The 22,816-nt window shown below is 40.4% G+C and overlaps 1 protein-coding gene across 3 annotated transcripts in view; it reads right to left on the minus strand.

Moving 5' to 3' along the window:
* The window catches only part of iqsec1b (IQ motif and Sec7 domain ArfGEF 1b), a 199,400-nt gene that overhangs the window by 122,103 nt on the left and 54,481 nt on the right, over positions 1 to 22,816 (minus strand). For 2 of the 3 annotated variants that reach the window (XM_053430909.1, XM_053430941.1), the window contains exon 3: positions 15,173 to 15,280. The exons of the other annotated variant lie outside the window; for it this stretch is intronic. In XM_053430909.1, coding sequence (XP_053286884.1) covers positions 15,173 to 15,280 — 108 coding nt within the window. The remainder of the gene's footprint in view (positions 1 to 15,172; positions 15,281 to 22,816) is intronic. 3 annotated transcript variants of the gene reach the window in all.

Genomic DNA, 22,816 nt, shown 5'->3' on the forward strand with positions numbered 1-22,816 from the left:
GTGGCCTCAAAATAGCCCTCCAAGTTCTTTTTTAGTCTAAACCCTAACCCTGTTTTAAAAGGTTACAACATCCGCCCAGAACCATGCATTATACATGCTTTCAACTCAACCAATTAAAGAGGCTTTTAGGATTTTGAATAGCTGCAGTTAAATGCCACACAGCGGGAACTTACATGGTCAGAGAACTTTAACGTGAGGTCTACACTGGTATGTGCAATACTGTGTACAATGTTTACTATTTTGGGGAGTTGTAAATGGTTTACGACATCCTGCAGGTGTTTCATATTAAAAGTCAACCAGTAAAGAAGGATGTTTACTTTCAAAGCTGTTGAAAAGTCAGTGTCAAACATTTGCCTAAAAAATAATAACTGTCAATGACTCATCTTTACAATGCTCAATGTGGGTTAGGGATACTGTGGAAGCAAAAAACATGTCCAATGAGTAAGTTCTATTTACTTTATTAGTAAGGGTAGATCCTCCTTAATCCATACATTTGAAACTGGAGTGGTGCTAGTGAAATTACTGCAATAGAAATTCACATTTAGTATAGGGGTCTTACTGAAAAAAATCCTAACACAGTTTTTTTAAAACACAATCAGTGTCCACAATTTAAATTGTCAAAAATGTGTTAGGAATAGAATATTTCAGGTTCCATTCGACCCAACAAAACAACATATTGTGGTAAAGACACTGGTAGATCTTACCATGTGCCTTAAGTGAGCATTAGTGTCTTAAATCACATTTTGTTCACGGCTTTTAACAACATTATATCTTCTAGAAACAATGTCACTGTCTCATTCACACCTTTCCATCATTTGCTGTTTTTATTGTATTTTTTTTTAGTGTGTCAGTCAGTTTATGTTTTAAGACTTTGTGAGTGAATTTCTTTTGAAATAGCTGAATAGATTTGACTCCAGAAGCCAACTGTTGCCGAACAAAGGTTACGGATACATTTGGAGAAATATGATATAAGACCGTTTCCGGTAAAGGCCTGGTTCTCTACCTAGTTGAGCCATATCTGGTATTTGATAATTTTTCATATCATATTTCTGATTTGGTAAAAAAAAGACAAGAACAGAATGCCGTCTTATTGAACACAGTGAAGCGCAATAAAGTAATATCTTGAATGGTTTTACTGAGTGCTGAAAATCTGATGTCATGTGGAGTTTGGTGGTGACACAAAGAGAAACACAGCACTTTCATTCTCAGCAAAACTAAATATTTCAGAGGCCACAAAGCATACAAAGAGGGAAGCTGAACGAACCGTTATGCAAATAATCTGGTCATTTATCTGTGTGGATCCAGCTCTAAACTGGCAGAGTGGCAATATGTCCTCCAGAAACTCCCAGTGTGGTTCCTGCCAGTGAGCCAGGAACCACACTGGGCCAGTGAGTAGGGCTGGGGATTGGACTTCACATATCCACGCTCCGCAGGCTGCATCCAGGACTGTCAGCTGAGCTCACACATACTCATGCATCCTCTCACAGCCGATGGAAAGTTAATTAACTGCCTTTTGGAGGCGGCCGGCCTGTGATAGCCCGGCCACTGGCGCAGCCCTATTACCAAGCCTTTAACAGTGATGAATTAGCACTCCTTCCCTGTCTGCCTACCCATCATTGGCAACTTTAGCCCAGGGGAAGGAGCACTAGTCTGCTCAGTCCCTGTACATAGTACATCCACTAGCTCTGATACGGGCAAAATGCTGGAGGTTTGGGAGCCGAGGAGGAAATTAAATGAAAAGAAGACAATAACTGAGATAAGACAATTACATCCAATAGTAGAAATCAGGGATGTAAATTAGTTTGACTGTAACAGGCTAATTGTCACATATCCTATTGCAGTTCTTATGTTTTATCAGAGATTAATACCCGGACAAAAACACAATTTTTAAACAAAAACTGTTAATTGCTTTAAACAGCTTGCTCACCTCACTGTTAAATATTTCAGCATCAGACCTGAATGTTATAGGATCCATTAGACACATATATTATTTTCCCGGGAGAGAGACATTAATCCTTACATCAGTAGAGTGAATTATTTTGATTGAAAAACACAAAATCTCACAATTCATACATTTCGAAGAAGCAGCGTTAAAGAAAGGGTGGCAAAAGGTTCGCGCTGGGGTTTGTGATTTATTTCAGAAATCTAAAGTTCCCTTTGGGATTCACTACGTTGCACAAAATTATAAACTACTATGAACTCATAAAAGACCTCAAGCAATTTAGTAGAGCACTTGCACAAAGTTGGGGAACTTGCAAGAGAGATTTTACTGTATATAGAACTGTCAAAACTGAAAGAGAAGACACTGAAGGAAGGTGAATTTTAGTGAGCAAGCATGTTGATGTTCTTCGTCCCTCTGGATGAACAGGTCTTACCAAGTCAAGTGAAGTTGATGGTTTCAATTGTTAAATTATAAATAATTGATTGGTATTATGGTGTTGGTTGTTGTTTTTTCCCCTACAAATATTTTACATTTTATTTGATTAACATGTAAGTGTAAGCCTGACAAGGAAAAGTTTTATTTAGTGAATGAGTAAATATTGGGTAAATTTAATTAAAACTAGTAGGAGTTAGTTAAAAATCAACACTGTGTTGAGAGTTATATCTCAACATTTCATACAGTGTTAAATGTGTAAATAAGTAGGAGTGAAATTGTGACACTTAAAGGATAAGTGTGAAATGTAAATAACGCTATGGTTGTTATTTTTCTCATAGTGTCCAAGAGGATGAAATTAACTCGGAAAAATCAACACTATGTTCAGTGTAACTATAACACAAATTAGCTGTGTAGCTCACCAACCCTGGAATTACAAAAAGTTTTTATTGGGTCACGATCAAGAAGTTAAGGTAGGACTTTGACTTAGATTAGTAACAAATTACTATATTTCAAATGATGACACCATCAACGATCTGTTACAGGAAAACTTAATCACATTGGGACGACTATTGCTACTCCCTGTCTGTTTGTCCTGTGTGTTGTGTATGTGGGTTTCCTGGTGGGAGGAGCTGGGTGCATCAGTGCTAACTCTGGGCACAGTGGGCCGGGTGTCCACAGTCTATCAAGCGTTGCCTTCACGAAAGCTGCCTTCAGACATCTTACTAAGTAAGTATTGCCAAGCATAGTTCATTGGACACTCCATCGCAACATCTCTAACACTGGTTTAGAAACAAAAGAATGAGTCGTCTTCCAACGTCCTCTCCATCATCAGCCCATGAACATTGATAGCAAATTTGTAGTGTCTAAGAACGAGAGATACCCAGGATGATGCACAAAATTTGCTCACAATACAGAGAGCACTTCCACAGCCACAGCCAGCATTCACTTTTTTCATAACTCGTAAACTAGCTTTGACCTGTAAAATCAGTAAACTGCACCGTTTAAGTAGCTTAATTGTCATTTTCCCACCATGCAGATTATCTAACAGCATTTTAACTCAAATCCCATGACTATTGTATAAAGTAACAACAAAACAAGAGTGGGAAACAGATGACATATTAGGTAATTAGCATTTCAAGATGTGTTCAATAAAGGCCACCCACTGGGGTGAAGGAGAATGTCTGCTTGTGTTCAAATGAATGTAACTGGAGCAGAGTATTCACGGAAATCTATAAATATTCCCGCTGCTCCAATGTCAGGCATTGTTGGTATTTATAAATCCCATAAACCTAAATGTGCTGAACACTGCGTCACAATCCCAAATAATGACACAGATGCAAGGCACAATATACAACTTCAGTTTTTTTAGTTTTTTTTTCAGCTACGGCCTAATGCTATAGCTGATTTTAATTACAAACAAACAATAGCTAAAGAAACAACAGAAAAACAAACAAAGTGGATGTGGAGATAACTAAATCCCCAAATTACACTGTTATTAACGAATTCAATACAATCTCTAAGATTTGTACATACACTGATATAAACTGTTGGTGCAAGAGAGACACAAAAAGTGCATCAGGGGTATCAAAGTCATGTTGAATGATATGAGTGTATTTGTACTTGTTAAAGTGTTTCCAGTAGAAATTGTTTAATATCAACAGCTTTGTTAAACAGAATAGTGTTTTAGAATTCAAAGCATCAAAGCATTTGTCTGGTTTAGTTGCAGTTATGTCAAGAACATTGTTAAGATCAAAGTCAAATCACTGCATGAAAAGAAGAGTTTGTGTCACTAAGTGTTGCAGGACATTTTGGGAGAATTTTCGGTTAACGGCTGTTCACAGGAATCTGCAGGCAGCACAGAAAACAGTCAGGAATTGACGCGGGTTTAACAGTTTCTGGCAGTTTTACAGGCCTGTGAATGTTTGGAGGTGACCCCCCTGCTCCTAAACCAAATCAGGATAGTTTCCCTCAGTGCAGATAACACCTTTTACTGAATGATACCAACTAAACTATCTGGCGTAAGAACATCAGGCTTAAAATAAATATAAAACCTGAAATTGTTTCTCTTAAGTAAGTAAGTATACTATAATGAATTACGTTTTTTACCATGAGCAAAGGTTAATGCTATGAACTAAATTTGACACAGTTCAGTAAGTCTGTTTTCCTGGATATGAGTGACAACCCAGCTCTTCAATCTTAATTGCCCATGATCACTATCCTAAATCTCAACCACTGTGCAGAGTGGCATGATTACAGTTACTTTTTCACTTGCGTTGGTTAAATGCACAGTGGATGTGTTAACAACACATCAGCAATCCGCTAAACAGGAAGAAATGATGCTGGGGATTATGAGTCTGTGCCCTGTAAGCTCTAAACTTCTACTGGCTCTCCATAAAAATATCTGTCACATATTCACATGTCCATCGCAAACTAAGCGTTGGACTCTGCGGAAATTCCCTCATAATTTGAACTTCAATTGTCTTATTGTTGTTATTAAACTTTCTCAGTATTCCATTAAAACACTCAACACTTTTATCCAAAGCGACTTACAATAAGTGCATTCAACTATGAGGGTAAAAACACAGAGCAGCAAGAATCATGTAAGTAATAAAATGTACTTAACACCAGAAAGAATAAACGGGTCCTCAGTCACATACTAACCCATATAAAAGTACAATTTAAAAGCAGTTATAACCGCTGCTTTAAGATGAAAAGAACATTTGTGAAGCTTTACTCTGAAAACCTCACATCACTCGTTCGTGTCATCACCTGATGGGCTCGTCCAATCACAGCCTCCTTAATGCAACGTCTGTCTCCCGCAGACATGAAACTACCGGCTCATGTTTAGTTGGTCCGAATGACACTGTTTCCCTGGAGGAGAAGATCATTGCGTTGGGAAGTAAAGACGTGGGCCCAGTGTGGACGAGTCGAAGCGGAGCGGACAGTCCCAAACTCAGGGTAACAGCTACAAAGAGAGAACCCATTGCTAACTGCTAAGCTAACTCTTAGATCTGAAAAGCGTGTTAACAACTGTGGGATTAGCTTGAAAGTTGCTACATTACGCCGAGACTCACTGAAAGTCTGGATTTGCAGTGAGGAAAATGACGCCATTGTATGTAAATTACTGTTTAGGATTTTTTTTTTTGCTGTGGATCTTCCAACGGTGATGCAGCGAGGCTATTTCCGTTTATTATTAATAAACTCATATTACTCATGTTGTTTTCCCCAGGACGCATAGCTAGTGAGTTTAGTTCGTCCTTTCAGATTTTAATGCATCAAAGATGAAGGACACGTGCCTACCAACATCACTGCAAAGGTATCTTTCAAATATGGCATACATTCACTTGGGCTCACTGATTAACTGCTTAGATTTATGCGGTTAAAGGTCACGCTGGCCTTAAAATGTTGTATTTCAAAACAGAATTGACGGAGTTTCTTTAACTTTTGATCAGTTGTCATTTTGACTCAAAGATTAAGTGATTACATTTCAGTGGTCAGCGGAAAGGTCAAAGTGACCTTTTCTGAATCGGGAAAAAAAAATCACGTATAAAAGATAGATGACCACTCAAAGTGCTTCACTAAACAGATTTTGCCATTCAAACACACATTTATACAGTGTATCATTTTCTTTATAAGATTGGCACAGCCATCAGGGGCCATTTGGGGTTCAGTATCCTACGCAAGGACACTTCAGCATTCAGAAAGGGGAAGACTGGAAGACCACTGACCTTTTGGGTAGAGGACGACCTGCTCCACCCCCTTAGCCATAGCTGCCCCATTAGCCGTCCGACATTTAGACTGAAGTGACATTTGCTGTCTGTATGTTACAATAACTTGATTTTGGTGATTTTATGGAGCTGCTCTTTAGGATAGTTCCCTATAATATTGGGAGACTGTATTTAACAGGAACACATACATGTTAAACATAATTTCCTGAGTTTCATTTTTTTTTTTACTTTGTGAACTAATTGATGAAAATTAATCTGATTTTATGAAACTGATGTATTGTTACAGTTTCTCAAAGGATGAAAAGTTTTTTTAAGTTTTTAATTATGGTTTAAAAAAATAGGTCTGTAAAAGACCACAATTAATCCAGCAGGTGAATCAGTATAAAGGTGAAAGACTTTCAGTCTTTGGTGTTAATCCAAACTGATGAGACTGTGTTTTAAACTGTTCTTTGCATATTTGTGTCTTTTAGGCATTTGCAACACATCTCCTTCCAAAATAGTGGGGTTCCTCTGTGGAGCAATTCAGGAGCTAAAGTAGGAAAAACATGGAACTGGCTCAGCAGGCTCTGAAATCAGAAAGGCCCAGCAGGTACAGCGAGTGGCACAAAGGCAAGAAGAGCTTGAAGGATGAGATTGATGCCTTACTGGCAAGCGGGTTGGAAACAGTGACGAAGGAGACTAACAATGGACTCAATAAAAGGGAAAAGCAGATGAAGGATGAGATTGACTCTTTAAAGTTAACTTTGGTCAGGGCCAAGAAGGAGTTTGACCTTCAGCTGAAGGTGCGGCAATGGTTGGAGGAAGGCAAGGCGGAGCTCAAGAAGAAGTTAGAAGAGAGGGAAAAATAAGTAAATTCATTAACTGCTTGTCTTCGAATCTAGCGGATTGAGAACCGGATGGGCGAAAACACGCTGAATAAAAAGCCTAAGAAGAAGGTGGAGCAGATCATTCAGGACACGGATGAGGTTATCACCAGCATCACAAATGAAGATATGGAACTAGCAGATACCAACCTGCCTCTCAAGGAAAAGGAGAAGAAGTTGCTTGATGAGATTGACACTTTAAAGTCATCTTTGGTCAAAGCCAGAAATGGCTTTGACAGTGTACAGGGAGGGTTGGAAACAGAGAAGAAGGAGATCAAGCAGAGGTTGACAGAGAGGGAGAAAGAAGTGAAGTCACTGAATGCTCGTCTCCTACTCCAGCAGGCCGAGACTCAGTAGGTCAAAACAGAGTTGATGAAAGCCTGCGAGAAGAAGGTGGAACAGATCATCCTGGAAAAGGATCAAATCTTTGCCAGTGTCAAAACAGAGAATACAGTACTGGCAGACAGGAACCTGGAGCTCATGGCCAAGCTGAAGGCCGCCCAGACTGACTTCCTCCAGAGCGTAACTCACATGAGGATGAAAATCCCTGCTCTGAAGGACAGTCTGAGAACTGAGGAGACTGAGAAGGAGGACAGCTTCAACCAAATAAAGGAACTGGAGAGTCACACAATGGACACTGAGGAGATGTGTCTGGAAAGTAAAGGAGACAGAAAAGAGGAGGGGGATGAAATAGAGGAAGAAACAGGGGAAACAAAAAAACTAATAAGAGGAGGAGGAAAAAATGAGAGGGATGAGAGAAGGAGGTGCGAGAGAGGAAGAATAAGAGAAAAACGAAACTCCATCTTCCCTTTAAACCCCCCAACCCCTCCAACATCCCACCTTCCTCCATCCTGTTAACCTCCTTCATCTCTCCCATCCTTCTGCTCTCTAAATCCTGTCAAGCATCTCCCCTCTCTCCCCTACCCTCTCCTTACCCTCCACCCCAAACCTGAATATATCCACCCCTTTTAAAAAATGATTCACATTTCCATTTTTGTTTAATTTTTCTTCAATAAAGCCTAATACTCATGTTGCAAATAATGATTCAGAGTAAAATAGACACAGTATGCAACAGAGTGGAGATACTTTCTGATTGACAGCTAATACAACCCAATAGGAGCAGGTTGTAGGTGTAAGATCAGAGAGGTTTAATTGATCCCACGGTTTTCACCTCACCTGTTACAGCAGCAGATATGAGGTAGACAAGGGAACAGATGAGAGTAGTTAGAGGCAACACAATAGGAAATAACAATTTAAATGAAATGACAGGAACACAGAAAATATATAAACAATATAAACCATCGACCACAGATGTTAATGTTATTTGTAGAGAAATATATTTGAGTAAAGTGCAGTAGCACAGGATCATGAAATTCAAATTTAATGAAAGCATTGTTCAATATGAGCTAAAAACAGTTGACATAAGACATAAATAAACACCTGATCAGTTTTCACAAGATCTGAATGTCAATAATTTTTTACACTTAGGAAAGCAATTTTTCCAGACTTTCAAAATGTCCCCTGTTGGCTTGGTTGTCCTCTTGGTGGATGTTTACCCAAGTGAGCAAATACAAACACACACACACACACACACACACACACACACACACACACACACACACACACACACACACACACACACAATGCTACTCTCCTGCAACTTTAGAGGCAAAGCTGCCATTTGTCAAGGGTATCGTGGGTTGAGTAAACCAGCCACTCTCTATGCATCTCTGCACAAAATAACACCAACGTGAGCCAGGGGGAAATTAATATTTTGTTGCATCAGGCAGACTGTGAACTGAATTAAGCAACCTCCAACTGATTTGAGGACAATGCAGTTAAAATGGGAAAGTGAATGGCTGGCCCACAGTATGGCTCTTATAGGTTATCTTCTGTCTACATACAGAGAAAAGCCCTGAAAAACAAGGTGAAAATACTGCTGAGAATAAAATGTTCCTTATTTTAAAGTAAGAAACATTAAATATTTTTCCGTGTGAGTCGTTCAAATGAATAACTTCCTAATGCCCTGTAGCCTTAAAAAGATACAAAGTCATGCAAAACTAAATGACCGGAAAGATTCTCCTCCGGGTCTCTCATGCAACACAATGCATATTAACAATCTTATAGAGGACACTTGGTTCCATATGCAGATAAAATGTGAACAGAGGGCCATTCCAGAGCAATATGCACTGTAAACGTGCACCAAGTCAAACGATGCAGACTTTAAAACAATAGGAAGCTAATTGCCATTTCCTCACATATTCACCCTTCAATACCTGCGAGGGCAGAAAACACACACAATAAAAATATGGGACATTTTAACTTCACTACTAATATACTAACTGTAAAAGATCTAGAATTACTTTGAGCTTACTGCTGTGACTACTTCAGGCAACATCACAGAGGCGGTCAGGCTTCATTAAAAATGCATGGCTTATTCCACAAGTTAAGAGCAAAGAGAGGCATGGGAGCAAATGAGTATATATCTTTTTGGTAAGCCAAGTATTTAACGAGAACACATGATGAACAAATTTGTCAGAACCTTAAAAGCTGAGTAATGTCTTCTGGTGACGACAATCACTGGCAGACAATATTTCTGCATTAAAAATACGGATCTTTCCTCTGTTTTGCATCTAGAGAAATTTGTTGAAGGAGGTGAAACATTATTATGGTAATTATTTAATATAACAAATGCCCCTCTTTGTGATGTAGAAGGAATTATTATGCATCAAACTGAATGCTTGTCAAAGGGCCAGATCTTTGCAGCTCTGAAATCAAAACCATCCAAAGAGTATGGCTTCCTCATACAGCAGGTGGCCACCCATCTGGAGGTAAGAAGGTATAGAATAATTACTGTTTTTGCAAAGCATTCATAGCTCTACTGCCAGTGAGGATTTGTTTGAGCAAGTTGCTACTGTGAGCACAATCATCATAATCACCATCATCACCACCATCTGACATTGGACCTCGCCTAAGAAAGCAATTACAGCCATTACATTGGAGAGGTTCCTGCGTTACGGGTTCAGTAGTTTGCAATGGCATCAAAACTTGCCTCTATGACATAGTCATACTCTGCAGCTCTGCTTGCCAACAAATCACATGCAACATTTTTTTTAATTACCAATGCAGCTATGCCAATGATAGCTTTGCAGCACAGAACAAAATGAAACTAAATCAAGACCAGGTGTGTTATTGCAGAGTTCCCAATAATTTCATCCTCAACACCCCAAATAACCGTGTCAGAGATACGTGATCCCCAATTCCCCAAATGATACGTGCACATGTTGCAAGGATTCCTGTGGTGCTGTAAATGAACGTGGAGCATCACATGGAAAAAGAGAATCAGAGGGCTATTGATTATTTGCATGATTTGTTTTGAAATTAAACTACTATTTGTTTCATTGTATGGAACAATGACAGCTAAAATATGATACTGAGAATCATTCTGAATTCAATATTTAATTTCAGGGAATTATCTTGTAACGCTCCCTCTGTGTCACCCGCAACTTGGTCCTAACCCCTGGTTTTTGAACCACTGCATTATAGATGTGCTTGAAGGGCACACACACGTGGACAAAATTGTTGGTACCCTTCCGTTAAAGAAAGAAAAACCCACAATGGTCACTGAAATAACTTGACACTGACAAAAGTAATAATAGATCAAAATTTACTGAAAATTAACTAATGAAATCAGACATTGCTTTTGAATTGTGGTTCAACAGAATCATTTAAAGAAAACTAACTTAATGAAAATGGCCTGGACAAAAATGATGGTACCCCTAGAAAAGATTGAAAATAATTTGACCATAGGGTCATGTTAAACTAAGGTGTGTCCTCTAATTAGCATCGCAGTTGTCTTCAAAGTTGTAATCAGTCAGTGTGCCTATTTAAAGGGTGAAAAGTAGTCACTGTGCTGTTTGGTAACATGGTGTGTACCACACTGAAAATGGACCACAGAAAGCTAAGGAGAAACTTGTTTCAGGAGATTAGAAAGAAAATTATAGACCAGCATGTTAAAGGTGAATGCCATAAGACTATCTCCAAGTTTAAGGTCTGCGGAACTGTAGCCAACCTCCCTGGACGTGGCCGCATGAAGAAAATTTATGACAAAATTAAGAGACGGATGATACAAATGGTAACTAAAGAGCCCAGAACAACTTCCAAAGAGATTAGAGGTGAACTCCAAGGTCAAGGTCCATCAGTGTCAGATCGCACCATCTGTTGCTGTTTGAGCCAAAGTGGACTTCATGAAAGACAACAGAGGAGGACACCACTGTTCAAAGCAAATTATAAAAAACGAGACTGGATTTTGCCAAAATACATATTGACGAGCCAAAAAAAGCTTCGGGGAGAATGTCCTTTGGACAGATGGGACAAAAGTTGTTCACAGACGCAAAAATGAAGCATACAAAGAAAAGAACACTGTACCTACTGTGAAACATGGAGGAGGCTTGATTATGTTCTGGGGCTGCTTTGCTGCATTTGACACAGGGTATCTTGAATCTGTGCAGGGTATAATGAAATCGCAAGACTATCAAGGCATTCTTGAGCGAAATGTGCTGCCCAGTGTCTGAAAGCTTGTTCTCAGTCGCAGGTCATGGGCCCTCCAACAGGATAATGACCCAAAACACATATCTCAAAACACCCAAGAATGACTAAGAGCAAAACATTGGACTATTCTGAAGTGGCCTTCTATGAGCCCTGATCTTAATCCTATTGAACAAACCTTCAAACCTGAGACAGCTGGAACAGTTTGCTCACGAGGAGTGGGCCAAAATACCTGTTGATACCAGGTGAAGAAGTCTCATTGAAAGTTACAGAAATCTCTTGATTGCAGTGATTGCCTCAAAAGGTTGTGCAACAAAATAATAAGTTAAGGGTACCATAATTTTTGTCCAGGCCATTATCATTAGTTTTTTTTTTTTTAAATGATTCTGTTGAACCACGATTCAAAAGCAATGTCTGGTTTTCAGTAAACTTTAATTTATTATTACTTTTGTCAGTTCAAGTTCAAGTTATTTCAATGAACATTGTGGGTGTTTCTTTCTTTAACAGAAGGGTACCAACAATATTTTCCACATGTGTATATCTCAAATGCAAGGAGAAACATGACAGCACCACAGTGTGCAGCATTGCAGACGGAATGTAGTGTATATGGATGAAACTCCACAGAAGGAAGAAAAGAAGATGCACTTGATTTTGTGGTTTAGAGAAAAGCCATTGACAGAGATCACTACCTTGTTTTGTGATTCCCACCAGCGACATCCACAATCCAATGGGGCACAAACTGGAAGTAATCTGGGCTCACACGACTGCGCAGAGACCATATTGAAAATGAAAAATCTGATAACCTCTCTATCATATGCTGGTAGGGTTTGAAAGCCAGCAGTTACCCTCACCAAGCTTTAATAATAAAAAAAAAAGATCCATAGAAGAACACAGATCAAATAGAAAAGCTGATCTCAATGAATGAATGTGTTGTATGCAGCTGGAATGTCTGCATTTGTGTTTTTTTTGCTGTTTATTTTGAAACACAAAATATTTTTTTTCAAGCCTGGCAATATGCTGGGACAGAGCCTGGTTTATCTGAGGGACCGCTTTGTCAAACATTACTGAAGAGCAGAACACTTCTATAAGCAGCATAGTATCACGCATCAATAACAGACCCTAAAACATATGCAACTTATAAATGAACATATTCCATACAGAGATGTTTGGTCTATAGCCAAAGTTATCAACAGCAGGATGGGTGATGGAACTAGATTCATAGTTCAAAGTTCCTTCTTGACCTTGGAAAAAGCAGTTGAGAACAGAGTCTCTGCACCAGGTCCATTGAGTAAGTGCTTTGGAGCTTTCTGTCGTATCACATGATCTTCATCAACACAGGGAGTTGATGAAGTTGAATTTCCTCTTTGTTTAAGCACTGATACAAGTTATCATCTGCGAAGGCATAAAAGCTGAAGTTCAGAAGTCCAGTCTTGACACTCCCATTATAAAATGCCATACTGTTTTATCATTATAGTGCATTTTGCATGTTGTTTTTACTGCAAGAGATGAAAACGAGTTGATGAAACTGGAAGACAACAGTTGAAAGTGACCTAAAAGAGGTTTAAATACTTTACTCTTGTTTGCCTTGCAGCTCATTGAACCATTAGTGATGTGAGAAATATCTTGAGAGATTTATGGCCGAGTTCAGTTCAGTAACCAGTCCTGTGACTTGTGATACACTTGATTAAACATACTGTGGATGCCAAAAGACTTGAGAAATTAAGTTCCTTCAGAACATGATGTGTTTGTGCATTAACCTTGTTAAATCAGAGTACCTCAGGAGGAGCCTTAAAAGGTTATGTGGAAAACTAAGATTATAGTTAGCATTTATTTTTCTTGGATGAATTAAAACCAGTTTGGATGGAGTAAAATTGGAGATTATACATTTTTGTTCACCTTCGGGAATTGTACACAAACTATTACTTGCTTGCAAAACTAGCATCCAGCTATCGGTCGACCATAGACAGGTTTCCAGGGTTTCACTGGGCCAACATAGGTTTAAAAACTAAATCAACTGGGTAGTGGGCACAAATGTCTTTAGAGCAATTCACTCATTGGGCATTTTAAAGCTACGCTAAGTCATATCTTTATATTACCAATTGAAAAAAAAGCTGTTATTATTGAATATTGGATTTACAAACATGCAGAGGCCAAGTCTACTGGATGTGTAAATGGGTTTACCAGCACAATCACGATAACAACATGTGTGTATTTGCAGCTGCCCACATAGAGCACAGAAAAATCTATTCAAGCATCTTTTGATTTCAAATTGAAATGTTGCACCTTGTGCTCAAGTGCCATGACATAATGAAAGCAGTGCTTCTGTGTGATCTCACATTTTGAATAATCTTTCAAAAGTGAAATGGATCATAGTAAAGAGTACGGCCATATCAAGTCTACAATAAACCTTTAATCTGAAATCGGACAAATATAAAAAGGCTAAAATGGCTGCTTTATTGAACAGTAGCATATTGTTTCCGCTGTGGGATTTTACCTGCACCACAGTGTCACATTCTCTCTGGCTCTCAGGGATTTGATATAATTACATTCATTATCCAATCTACACACCTGCCTTCTCCGACCGTAAGTTCCAGCTTGGCCCAAATGTCATTCAGAACAAAACTCCCTGGGTAATTGTAATTGATGTGCAGTTGTTTTCCATGTTTTGTTGGCAAATACTTCCCAACAGAGTGGGACAGCTTAAGACCTGTAATCACAAGGGTTTAGGGCTGATTCTCAGTCCCTCTTCATCTAGAGAGTAAACACACCTATTTAGAGCTTTCGCTGTCTTCTTCCTCCTCAGGTAAAAACGCCTGGAGGGTTAAGTTTTTGTATTTTCTCTTCGCCACAAACCTCACTTTTAGATCTCTCTCAAGCTCAGCGCTGGAGACTCAATAGATGCAGCGAGCATGGCGTCAAGAATAAAAAGCCTTTGAAATTGCCACAACGCTTTTGAAGCCTAAGTCCCACTGCTCGACGCTCTCAGGGTTTTCATCTCTCCCCATCTCTCCTCATTTGCAGAGGAGCTCTCAGGGCCTCGCTGAGCAGCTGTAATGAACTCCAAGGAAAAGCATCCAGAGAGCTGGACTGCATGGACAGCCGGGCAGGGCACCTCTGCGCCGCACTGAATGTGCTGCGAGATGCTTAATGCAAATACACTGCTTACATATAATCCACAAAGTTGTACCAGTGCGACAAAGCTTCTCAATCATTTACTAAGACATCCATCTATTTTACTGTTCATGAAGTAATGCTCAAGAAAGAGGAATTGGAAGGAAGACATGTGACATCACAGGGGTCTGTTATGCCTGCTCTCTTCCAGAAAGCAGTTGGTTTCCCTACTGCGCATCTACTTTGCTTCTGTGGCTGTAATGGGTAGGGATGTTCATTTTCCAACTGAGCGGATTTTGGAGCCGAGGCGGCCACCTACCAGCCTGCGCACAGTAGGCGGTGGCAGCTTCATGAGCAAACGGAAAAGACTGACAAACAGAGAAACACTCAGCAGCAGCAATATGTAGAAATGAAAAGATCAAGCTGATAAACAGGATGATGCTGGAAAATAGCAGCAGGACAGGTAATGACACCTATGGTCAGGAAATGAGGTTGGTTAATTATGGTCTGATGAAAAGAAGGAATAAAAAAGCCCTTCAATTTACCCAAAAGATGCAGATTTCCATTTGCGACAGGGGTAACTTCTTCTACATGGAGGAGCAATTAGGTTTAGAGGGATCTCTGAGACTTCTACGGGGAATGAGGCGAGTCGCCTGCAACATAAAAAGAGAGAGGCACATTGAAGCAATTCATACTGCAAGTTTAACAAAACACAGTTAGAGAATTTTATTCAAAATCAGACATGGACAGTGACATGTTTCTGTTCCAGCATGAATGGTGTTGCAGTGCATACTAGTGAGGGGCTCTGCTCCCGCTGACTCCCGCTGAGTTCAACGTTGCGTTTGATAGAAAAAGGGATCACCTCCGTCCACTGGGCACAGCATTTGAATGCTTCCTAACCAGCCGGAAACTCTCATATATGCATCTACAACCGGCTGAATCAGCGCACAGAGCTCAGTGCCAGGTGGGGAGTAGAGAGAGGAGGAGGAGGAGATAGGAAAAGAGGAAAAGAGAGGAAGGCACGAGATGAGACATCATCATAATGAACCAGGCAGCATGTAAAGTGCAGTGACAATTAGATATGAATAGGAAGAAAGCACAAGACGAGAGGAAGCAGATTAGAATCACATTCTTTTATCAACTATTGTTAGTTGATAATTAGCTTCTCAGTTCAAACCTCTGTTGAAGCAGTCACTCCCAACCCATTTTCATGTGTTCACAGATACATCATTGAGCGAAAGCCCCCCCCAATTACCACACACCAGCATCAATCAATCGGTGTCAGGTCTAAGTTCCTCAAAACCAAGTGGTGCTGTAAGGATGGGGACGGTAAACCAGTCTAAACCCTGTGTCACACAAATGACAGCTCAATTAAACTTATATTGAGTAAAAACTGCAGTATGCAAATTCAAGTTATCAATGATCTCCTACCCCTGACTGTGGCCTTGCCTGATTGGCTGAACAAGCTGCTGCTAGGCTGTCTGGAGTCAAAGTCTTTGACAAAACAATGTAACACAAAGGTGGCATACTGTAGCTTTAAGGAGAGCTGGACATGGTTAGCAATGTAAATTCATACATTTAGAAACTGTTTATTGACCTATAGCTGGGGGCAGTGTTGTTCACAGTTCTGCGCACTCTTGGCAGTGAGGATGGCAAGTACAATATGATACATGACCTCTTTCCAGAGGGGTGAAACACCTTCCAATATTATAAACACTTTGTCATAAATGTGCTGTTTTTTAATGTTAAATACATAATGTTAAGTGTGTTTATGGTTTGATTATAGTAAGTTGGCCTGTTTTTATGAGAGTCATCAGCCAGATTTCCTCAACACTGTGGAGTAGCCAGGTAGAGGGGTAGATATCCCCATATCTGGTGGGCCCTTGCACATCTTAATGTCAATCTTCCATCACATTCTGATTGTTGAATACCTTGATTAGTTTGTCAACATGTAGTGAATTACTATAAAGAAAAACTAGGAATTAGAAAATGAACATCCACTTTGCTTCCCACAAAGCAGGAGAAAATGTCCCGTGACAAGATAAACCACAAATGTATGATGTGGAGAAACATATTGATCAGACATGTTTCTGCAGGAAGTTCCATTGCAAAATATTTTATTTATAAAACATAATTTTGAGAATATGACATTAGAACTCAACTGTTTCTGGAGGAGCAAGCGTAATGTCATATTGACTCAATAAAATGTCACTGGAAACCAATTTAAACACGCAACTAAAATAAAAAGGCTGTTCCCTATTCTTCATGATCAAGTGTTCCTGGGCAAGAAACTAAACCCCATATTGTGTGAGTGATGTGTGATAGAGAAACTGCTGCTTTGAGTGACCATCAAGACTAGAAAAGTCTTCAGGTACCCATGATAGAGGTGGGGTTCTAAAAAGATCCAAAAGGACCACGATATGCATAGGAAACCTGAAATGATACAGCTAAGGTTGACTGGTCTGAGACATGAAGTCCATAAATATTACACGTGAGCAGGTTCTATAGTGTCATGGTTATCACGTCTGCTTTACAAGTAGGTCCTGGGTTCAATCCCCAGTGGAACCATGTTATCTGCAATATTCAACTTGTCTCAGACAGAAAGAGGTTTTCAGATTGATGATAAAGTAACATGATCAGACTGACGGACACCTTCCATTTAGCTGTGGCTGTGTAAAACATGCTGCTTGGAGACTGTGAACACAGCAGATGAAAATATAGTTTTTTTCTTCATACATCTTTAAGGTAAGATAGTCCTTTATTAGTCCCCCAACGGGGACACTTGCTGTGTGTTAATGTGTTTTAGGGGCATAGCTTTAATAAGGGTGTAGGAGAAAGTGCCGCCTGCTCTTACCAGCCTTTCCAGGATTACCAACCTTGTCTTTAAAAGGTAGTTGACTTTATTCGTTGGCAGTTTTATTTTTTTGTTTACATCAATGATAGTAAAAAGCTTAAGCTACAATCATTTCACCTGGTTTATTGTGTGTGTGTGTGTGTGTGTGTGTAGCGTATGGCATGTAGTATGTGTGTAGTGTAGCAATTTTTTTTACATTTAATAAATGCCATTCATTCTGTTCAGTTGAGGTGAATAAAAGCTCTGGTCACTTGCTGTAGCTCCAGGAAGGAGGAAGAAGAAGAAGAAGATCCAGAGGATGGTGGTTACGCAGAGAAAATAAGTCAAAAAGTAACTGGGAGGACTTGTGAGCACTTGGCTATTTAGCCGGCAGCTGGCTTTTCTGTAAAAGAGTTGCCCCTTAGCCAAGAAGAAAATGTTCAAAAAACATTTACTGAACACTTATTTTTATATATTCACAGCAGTATGCTGATTTACATTTCTACATTTCCAATTACCAAAACAGTAAACTACACTGTTTGTCACTGCCTCCCAAGACAAACCATTTGAGTGCCTTTTTAATCTAGTACCCCGAGCACCTCTGTGACATTACCGGTCAGTGCCTGCAATATAATAAATGTTCATATGAATATTTCCTTTGGCGATTATTTAGAATCGAAATGAACATATCATATAAAGACTGTGGGTGTTGAAAATAATCAATCAAAGGACTAAAGACATCAGAAACTGATCCAATCACAAGTGGACGGCTCTGTGTGCATTCACACTTGGCATTATAATGTGGCCCCACATGCATCTCCTGATCTGATCTAAAGTCCCCGCTCTATACAAATGAACACGTATGTTCACGAAGACGCTCCACAGCCCGAAAAAAAATATCTTGTTTTTACACAGTCTGAGTACACAAGTTCGATGTCACTGTGTTTGTGTGTGTGTGTGTGTGTGTGTGAATTTGTGTGTTTGTGTGTTTGTGTGTGTGTGCACGAACAAGCAAAAGAGGGTGGAGAAACGAGTAAGGAGAGTCTAAATTACTGTCATGCAGCTGCGTGTGAAGAAAGATTTTTTAAATGTTATAAAAGCATCGATTCATTAACTGCTGATTCATATTGTGGCGGTGGTGAGTGCGTTCACAGCTGTACTCAGAGCTGTCCACTTGAGATCCGGATCACATAAACACTTGTTAATACCAGGTGTGTACGGGGCCACAGGTCAACCGGGCGAGCAAATAAGTGTCAGGCCTTAGCAAGGAGGAAGGGAGGGTCAAGCTCACACTCGTCTCAGCCCCATACTCGCAGTCTGCGAAGACCTTTCTTGCTGTTGCAAACTGTTCTGTGGACTGTATCATGAGCCCATGCCTCAGTTTAACGTACATTAGGTCTGAGACTATTTTAATTCCATGCCAAGACTGGACCATTGCAGTGAAGAAAGAGCTGAGCCCTGGAGCAAAACTTTGAATTTACCAGTTTACCAGTTGGTCTATGTTACAACCCTCACCTATGGTCACAAGCTCTGGGTAGTGAACAAGTTCATGAATACAAGCGGCCAAATTGAGTTTTCTCAGTCGGGTTGCTGGGCTCAGGCTTAGAGTAAGGAGCTCAGAGATCTGGTGGGAGCTCGGACTAGAACAAGAGACACAAGATACATGTATTGGTCCCACACACATGCACAGACACACGACATGCAAATGGAGGGAAATTTGTCTTCTGCTTTTGACCCATCTGGTGAACACAGGAGGACACACAGAGCAGTGGGCAGCCATGCACGGCGCCCTCGGAGCAGGTGTTGGGGGAGTAAGGTGCCTTGCTCAGGGGTACTTAGATAGTGGGGTAGGGAGAGTCCTCTTGGACTTTTGAACAGATCCAGGTGTTGTCCATCCAGGTATGTTTTTGTTGTCACTCCTTGGAGTCGAACCAGAGACCATCCAGTCTGATTTTCTGCCCATAGTCCAATTTTTCTGCCAGTTGACCGCCTCTCCCCCTAAGTCCACCGCCTCTCCCCCGCCTCTCAACCGCTGCATGTCTCTCATGTGGAAAGTGGAGAGTTAAGGTGGTTCGGGCATTTATGTCAGGATGCCTCCTAGGCAACTTACGATGGCAGTTTACTGGGCATTTCCAACAATGAGGAACCTGGGCTCAACCCAGAGCTCACTGGAGGGATAACACATCTCATCTCGCCTCAAAACACCTCAGGATCCCCCAGGAGGAGCATGGCTAGGATGGTAGATATCTGGGATAGCCTACTTGGCAGCAAGAAGAAGAAGACATAAAGATTGATGGATGGATTTGTCGATGGATGGATGAATGACATCTTTTTCTAATCTGCTGAAGGGTCAGGACCACTACAAGGGGTCATGAGGAGGCGTGAAATTGTATTTGTTTTGCTCAAAATGATTTCCATCTTTCATGTGAAATAATGCTCTTCACTCTTGTGACTCTGAATGGAACAAATAATTTGTCATCTGTTCATATCTTAAACACCTATGATCAGGGTTTCAATGAGGTATTAATTCATAATAAGGGATTATCAGCAAAACTGCTGGTTTAAGCTTTTAAAAATAACCAATGTTTTTCTAGGGAGGACATTCTCACATTTTAGTCAACATGGTTCCAGACAGATATTATGTTATTCAGCTTATGTTATACCCATGGGCAGGGAACAAAGTCCAGGCAAACCTTTACCATGCACGAGTCACCCAGAGCAGAGGGTAGACGGGGGTAGCACACGGCTGTCGGGGGTGAACAGAGGACTGGCTGTAAATAAACCAACTATAAGTCTCCTCTTGGTACCTAATTGCTGCAGCAGGCTGAGTAATGGAAGAAGCAGCCACTTGTCATTGAACCATCCCCCAGTGAGGTCTGATGACGACTGGTCCACTGGATAATGTGCCGCCTCTGGCCAACTCTGCCTGCTGAGTACCTTTACAACTCGTCACAACCTCCATGAGCAGACACTCCACTAGACAGAGTTACCTTGAGTTTACTCATTTCACAATAAAACATTTTTTGTATCTTTCCTGGGAAAAGGATTTGGACCTGCAAAATCATTCTCTTTGAATTGACCCCCCCCCCCCCCCCTCTTGTAATAGCAGCAACAACAGCATCTGTGAGAGACAGAGCATTTTCTGCTATTATCAGAAGAGCTCTGCAAGCAACAACTCCATCGTGCAAACTCCACACGCAGATCCTCACATGTCTCACATGACTTTCCCACTTGTCACCTGGGAATCGAAGAGCGTTTGAGGCAGTTTTGATTAATTCAATTCACGGTGGACAGGCGAGAGGGCGTCAACTCAAAGATGATCTGTTCCAGCTGACATAAAAAGAGATGTAAAGTGATAACCCTGATAAGGGTGGGATAAGAACAAGACAGAACTTTGTGTCAGGAATAATGACACTGGTTTGGACTTGAAGGGTTGATAACTCACTTCATGGATTGTATAATTTAGTTTTCCTATGTAAAGATATTTAGAAAACTATTTTAGTTAACAGAGAGTAAAAGGTATATTTAAAGGCTCCTCGGAACAATCGCTTCAATTGAGGTTTACGTGTAGTCTTCTGCCATCTGTTCTTAAACAACCATTTACTTATTTTTCCCTTGTTTATTGTGCATACTCAAAATTAATCATAAATTAATTTATTTCTCAACATTTGCGTTTTACATCCATCAACCATTCATGTACATTATTTAAAGTAATTAGACTCTTTTAGGAGCAGAATAAACTGAGAGAATAAAACTCCTCAAATGAACAGCACATTCCAATTACAGCCAATTTGACATCACTGTAGCAATCTGGGACCATCAAGTGACAAGCCTGGTGACAATAACTGGAGCAGACCACCCCAACACTATTATACTACTGAGTATTTGGCATGATGCACTAGGGAATATGAAAACTAATTGAAATATCATGTTGTCGTTATGCTCCACATCACACTGTTTGCTAGTCAATCAACTGTATGATCAATTAGCTGTGATGAGTCTTCTTGACTGAAGGATATAAAACAAATACAATCAACCAAAAACTTTAAGAAGTTTCTCTGTGAGGCATGAACTCCAGGACTCATTGCACTGTAATGCAGCTTGTGGTGGGGAGACCCTATAGCTGTGTCTCAATTCAGGACCCTGTCAATGCAGCTTGTCCCACAGTTACATTCCTCGCCTCTCAACAAAACTACAAACCAAAACTTTCTTCTGTTGATTGAAAATGTTGAATATTTGTTTTTACAACATGTCCACCGTTGGCTATTTGGTTGAGTACTTATATTTCACCTCGCTTTTTGCCGCAATTACCTCTTTGAAAAACACTGAAGCGCCATGAATCATGGGATGTATCTGGCTGGGAAAGATCCACACGGTGGAGCCTCCATTATTCTGGAGTGGAAGGACACATCTGGAGGAGCCCTCATATTGGGACAGTCTACCCGTGCTGCTGTGATGCAATTGGCCTACGAATGCAGCCGACGAATGGAGGAGCCCCTAACAGCAACTTGCTATATGGATAAACGTGTCCCAAGGACAAACGGGCTCTGCTCGTGTGTGACCCTGAACAGCGAGCATTAATCTCTCCATGGAGGTGAGGTCCTGGATGGAGATTTCCCACTGGCTGCAGTACATAAGATTCCCGTTATCACTGGAGTGCAGGTTCTTTGCTCATATAATGGTCGTCTCTAAACACACAGACTCCCAAAACTTCTTCACAGTCGGAGGGCTGGCAATGTGGTTTCAAGGACTTACTAAGCTTAATACTGGTATTCACATACTGTGACGGTTAATATGCTTTGTCTAAATAGAAGTTTAGTTTTGTTTAGTGAAGCAGAAGTACTCTTAGAGGCTGTCACACAGCGTTGTAAAAACATAGGTCCTCAGCAAAACCATTGTTTTCCTATGGTGCCAGCAACGTTTAGATGACCTGGGAAGGTAAAAAATGTTCAACTTTTCAAGGCAAGATGCAGAGTTGCAGGACTTGGCCCCGGCAGCCAATTTAATCAAGCAATAGGCGGGTTTTACCACTTTACTACTTCCTGTTATGATGCCCTGTAGATAAGACAATAACAAATACTGACAAAAGACAAATATTGGCGGTGTTGTTTTACAAGGAGCTGTATAATTCAGGGTCACCCCATTATTCAAACAACCCTTGGCGAACCCTGGAGCTACGTGAGCCTGAGCCACCAAGTAAATCTCTGGTGAGTATAATACCGTTTGCCCAATGAACCCAAAAACGCCTTTTTCATCCTTCTCATCAAAAATGAAATGAAAGAGTTTGACGTATGCTTGAATCTATTTTTTTCCCGTTATTAACTTTGATCACCTGCTTACTTACACAGCCCAGGTC

The sequence above is a fragment of the Pleuronectes platessa genome, chromosome 2, assembly GCF_947347685.1.
Source record: "Pleuronectes platessa chromosome 2, fPlePla1.1, whole genome shotgun sequence".
NCBI lineage: Eukaryota > Metazoa > Chordata > Actinopteri > Pleuronectiformes > Pleuronectidae > Pleuronectes > Pleuronectes platessa.